This window comes from Carassius auratus, unplaced genomic scaffold (assembly GCF_003368295.1).
Source record: "Carassius auratus strain Wakin unplaced genomic scaffold, ASM336829v1 scaf_tig00025933, whole genome shotgun sequence".
Lineage (NCBI taxonomy): Eukaryota > Metazoa > Chordata > Actinopteri > Cypriniformes > Cyprinidae > Carassius > Carassius auratus.
In genome coordinates this window covers 585,680-590,806 of record NW_020525469.1, presented here as the reverse complement: position 1 = coordinate 590,806, position 5,127 = coordinate 585,680, and the positions used below count along the sequence as shown (strand labels likewise).

General features: G+C 36.0%; 1 protein-coding gene across 1 annotated transcript; it reads right to left on the bottom strand.

Moving 5' to 3' along the window:
- Nucleotides 1-2,323: 2,323 nt before the first annotated feature.
- On the bottom strand, nucleotides 2,324-4,535 carry LOC113078538 (uncharacterized). The gene is made up of 7 exons (XM_026250834.1): nucleotides 4,339-4,535; nucleotides 3,785-3,931; nucleotides 3,548-3,708; nucleotides 3,276-3,412; nucleotides 3,064-3,157; nucleotides 2,545-2,877; nucleotides 2,324-2,431 (listed from the first exon to the last, which is right to left on the bottom strand). Exons 1-7 carry the CDS (start codon nucleotides 4,418-4,420, stop codon nucleotides 2,324-2,326), a joined length of 1,062 nt encoding a protein of 353 aa, XP_026106619.1. The 5' UTR covers nucleotides 4,421-4,535.
- Between the last annotated feature and the right edge of the window lie 592 nt (nucleotides 4,536-5,127).

Sequence of the window (5,127 nt, the reverse complement as noted above, 5' to 3'; positions counted from 1 at the left end):
ACCCATTCCCAGGTTGTTCAAATTTAATCATGGTAGGTCGGTTTTTACGTTCAACATAACCATAGTTAAATGAGTAAATTCTGTTGCTCGCAGACTGTAAGGACACAACTTTGCTCTCCGACAGATAATCAAAAAGCAACTTCATCTCGAACTGTGCTACTCCCTCTAGCAAGTCATGCATGATATCCACTGCATAGTTTTCAGAAATATTAAAATACTCCAACTCATTAAGTAAACATGTTCTTTTGACACCAAATGATGACTGTGAAGCATCATCAGTAAGAAGACTTTGACAGTGCTCAGCATGTAAAACTCTGTCACGCAGTATGATGTCTGGATGGTCATCAAAGAAAATGGTCTGAGAAGAAAGCTTATCAATTAGACAAAACCTGCAAAAGTAGTTTGCGCTAAATGACTGTACAAACCCAAAGAGTGTGTGCACCCCCAGATTATCACCAGTTACTTGAGCTATTGTTCCACGTATTGGTTCTTCAGAGAGTGGCAACTTAATTCCAGAACTCTCAAGAATTTTAATATCACGCACAATAGGTTCCAGGATTGCATTTAAGCCATACCGCTGGACATCTTGTGTGTGAAAAAGTGCCAAAAGATGGATATTCATTAGGGCAGAGTTGACCTTAGGAGACAGGTTTCTCAAAACAAAATACATACTCCCAACCTTATGCATGCCATGTTTGGATCCCAGAGGATTTGAGGTTTCAAAATCATCATAAAAAAGTTGTATTTGAAGAGACTTATTTTCTTTGGAAAAAAGGGAATGCTCTTTAAAATAGCTACCATCACAAAACTCTCTTAAAATTTCTCTCTCCTCACTTGGCTGTACAAAATGTTTATGGATTTCTTCATTTCGGAACATGAAACTTAAAGTCTGCAATAAAGGAACATATACAAATTTATCAGTGACTGGCACCTGATCGTATGTACCTGTAGCTGTATTTCGCCTAGTGTCATATCTCTGTCCTAAAGGTATTTCAACTGGTTCTACAACACCCCAAGTCTCAAAGAAATACTTTTTCCATTTTGTTTCTGTTGTGAACTTAGAGAAGGGATTCTCAAGACTGTCAAAATATTCTTCAATAGCGTTCCTGTGTTCATCAGTTTCAATCAACTTAACAACATCCTCTTTAATGTTTGAGTGCAATTCATACACAAGTTCCTCCATATTTTCAGCCACTGATGTAACTACATTGGTGGGTACTCCACTACTCTGCAGTTTTGCAATTAGAGATGCACACATTTCTTGGGTTCGCAATGTTCTCTCATGACCACTTGTGCTTGGGTTTTCTGAAACTGTGCTGGAGGACTGCACGACAGAGGGACTAGAGGGAGGTTCTAATGAATGCATTTCAGAGCTTTTACTGTTGTGTCTACATTGGATATGTTTTCTAAAGCCAGAGAATGTAACAAATCTTTGACAACACCCATCCTGATCGCATACCAACTGTAACTTTCTGCCAGGAAAAATAGAATGAGTAATCTTGAGATGGCGAATTAACTCTGTAACTGTATCAAAATTCAACTTGCAAACAAAGCACCTGAACATGTTTTAAAGATGATGGTGTAACAACACTTAATTAAGAATCTTGGCTCGAAGATCTCCGACTCGTGGGCTTTCACGGGTAATGCCTACATCAATGTTGTAAATCGTGGTCTGAAGAAAGGTAAACATATTGTGCAAAGCGGCATCATATGAAATGCCAAACACATAATGAACTTTAAAAAGTTCATCAAAAGCTGAGAGAGAGGACTTAGCCATGCAGGGGATGAGCCGCTCATCCACAGCAATGTAGTAGTCATGGATGCTACTCTTCGAAGTGCCAACTGCCAAGATGTAGGGCTGTGTTGTCTGTGTTGATCCAAGGACTTCTTCAAAACTGCAACAGGACTGAAAAAAAAATAAAAAAATAAAAAGAACCCATTTAGATTAATGTACACCTACACATTAACAAACATTCTAGGAATTACGTGAAGTTCTACATAACATTAAAAGTATACCTTGTGAAATCTTACTACGCGATCCAAAGCATTTTGCACACTGATCTTGACAGACTTCTTATTTCCACTAGAAGGTGGAGGCAGGAGATACACCAGCAATAACAGGGAAGACATATCACTGTCCCAGTCTAAATTAAAAAAAGAAAATGCAAACCAAACCAGTCTACATACGGTAATCATTTACCAATATACATGTTATTTTATATACACTCAAAATGATTATCCTTGCTCTTGATTAGTATACATAATGAACTGACTGTACCTCCTTGAGTGGTGTTGCAGTGTTCTGCAGACTGAATCAGACAACTCAAAAGCAGTGACTGGGTGAGGTTTTTGGCTTCAGAGTAGAGTCCCACTTCTCCAGAAGTTTAGATGCAGTCTCCACTCCAAATAGTAACTCAAAGTCTTGAAGCACCTAAAGTTGTATACAGTTAAAAGCAAGAAAATAATTAGTTACATTACCAAGTGTTGCAGCTAAATAGTCCATTCAATTTTGAATAACAACAACCTATTGTGTGCAACACTTACAAGTCCTTTTGTGTCAAGAAACCTTGGAAATAAGGAAAGAACAGATGAGGATTTTTCAGGATCATGGATCATTTTTTGGCGAAACTGGAAAGTAGATTTCATCTTTGCAGTCACTTGTTCTGGATCCGAACAATGTTTCAAAAATGAAATGGCTTCTTGACAGCGATCTCCTTCTAGCTGCTTTTCTGTTGTGGAAAACACTCTTTCGGTTCGAGGACCCCTCCTCTCACATTTATCATCAGAAGTGGTTCTGCTGCAACGGTTGTTACGTTGAACTGTCTTCAGTCTCCATGCTATATATCCGGAGTTACCTTCTGCATCATAGAAGTGTTCCTACAATATAAGCAATACATTTAATATTACAACACTTACATGAAAGCCAGTTTTACATTTATAAATGAAATATATAAACAGACCACAAGAGACACTCTAAAAAGTAGTGATAATCATAGCATGCCAATATTAACATGCAATCCTACTAAAAAGAAATTCATTTTAACAGTAAAATAGAGAACTCACATAGCCTTTTCTGGAATAGGGATCCTTGAGAGAGGGAAACAGAGTCACAATCCCAACTGCATATTTAACTCTGATGTCCTTAGGTGGAATACTCCTAAGTAAACAAACAAAAAAACGCTACATGTTACATTTGATAATTAAGTGTGCTTAATTGATTAGTTTGAATGGTTAATTTTTAAACCGAGGAATGGGGAAAAACATCCTTTACCTACCCATATTTATCAATCATGTCTCCAACTAATGCGTTCACAAGAATCCGTCTTGTGGAATCTGTGATTTTCCCAGTTGTTTCGTATTCCTGAAATATCTTCTCCCCAGCAGGCTTTTTTTCTAAAACACTTTTCACAAGCTTAAAAACCAAACAAAAAGATATTGTAAAATCCTCTAAGAAATAACACTGACATTTTAGTAGGATTACGACAAGCCTGCAACCCCACAAGTTCATCGGCAGGTGACATGTAGATAGCAAAAGCACATATATTACCTCCTTAGCTTCTTGCAAATGGTCATCACAACGAGCTCTTTTAGGTGGAAAGAAAGGACCATCGCTGTCTGATGGCTGTGTGTCTGACGATGATGCAACTGAATTAAGTGATGGTGTATTGGTCTTATTTGAAGATGGATAGCTTGTGTGTGCAGGGGAGTCTTAAAATCAAGTAGAAATTTAGAACAAAAGCATATATACACATATAAATACATATACAATTACATATTTTCATACCTGCTACAGCCACAGCATCAACTACCATCCAGAGAGTGTCAGGCTTTTGCTCAATTATGTCAGCAAAAACATCTTCATCTACTTCTGTTCCAGTCTCATCAGCTAAATAAACCTTACGATCTGTGGAGATGTCAAACTTCTGCTTGACTGGAAAGACAAAATGGAAATTACAGAACAGAAATATGTGAACAGAAAAATAGATTTAAATAAAAGAGCTTATCCATCATGCAAAAAAATAGTTAACCATTTCCCTCAAATTCAGATTTTTCTGTGATTTTGAAGTGTACAATGTACAGCAATAGACAAAATTCCTGAATCTGATCTGGGGCAGTTACTTTTTAAGTAACCTAACCTACCCACATTTAAGAGGTGTCAAAAAGAAATAATGAATATAAAATAGAAGTTTTTCTTGTTCCATCATATATTCATAAAAGAAAATATCTGTGAGCATCGAAGTGGGAAAAGACTTAAAGAAAAGATTTGTTATTAACAATGAAATGCATATAAACCATATTACAATTATTAGCAAGATATCACCATTCAGGAGCACTTACCATCCTTGATTACAGAATCATAAGACGATCCAGTAAGCTTTATGTACTTTCTGTGATGTTGGTACTGCACTTTAAACAGCATACTGTCGATGTTTTGCTTCAAAACAAAAAGACACAAGTTTAAAAAAAAAACATTCCTATATTAAACTAGGCATATAAATTAAAAAAAGTGATGAGCGCTATCTTTGTATCAGAAATTAGTTCACATTCAGTATGAAACAATATAAATCATTTTACTTATCAAAACACACATAATCAAGATTGTAAGTCTTACCTGTGGCTTTATCTTGCACTGATTTGAGAAAAGACCATAACTGTGTGCTTCAAGCGCGGTGTTTCAAATGGCCAACAATTTGACTGAAATGGCCCGTATGTAAAATAACACTGACCCAGAGTTGATCTTCGCGCCAAAGTTTCTACACAAATTGAAATTATTCGATTAAAAAAACAGCCTAAGGCCATATATGAAATTTTCACTATTTCAGTTTCAATTTTCAGTTTTCACTAACAATTACAAAATGTACAAAATAAGTTACAAAAATGCAGAATGTTTAACGTTACAGTTTTAACATTCAATTGCGCTGCTTCAGAAATGGGTATCTTCTATAATAACCTTTTAACAAGTATACTTTTACACACTCACCACATATATTCAAATAAATGAATGTTCTACAGTATTTTTTCGGGAGGAGAATATGCAAGACTTTAGAAATATTTAACGTTTTTAAAATGGCGGTGACAACATTACTATATCGATGAAACTCCTTTCTAAAATAGATTGGTCGTCAT

Excerpts from the sequence above, each read along its gene's own strand:
- LOC113078538 (XM_026250834.1), bottom strand. The coding sequence starts at position 4,420 with ATGCTGTTTAAAGTGCAGTACCAACATCACAGAAAGTACATAAAGCTT. Across the intron at positions 3,709-3,784 it reads TGATGCTGTGGCTGTAGCAG|ACTCCCCTGCACACACAAGC; the intron begins GTATGAAAATAT and ends CTTGATTTTAAG. Across the intron at positions 3,413-3,547 it reads ATTTGCAAGAAGCTAAGGAG|CTTGTGAAAAGTGTTTTAGA; the intron begins GTAATATATGTG and ends TTGGTTTTTAAG.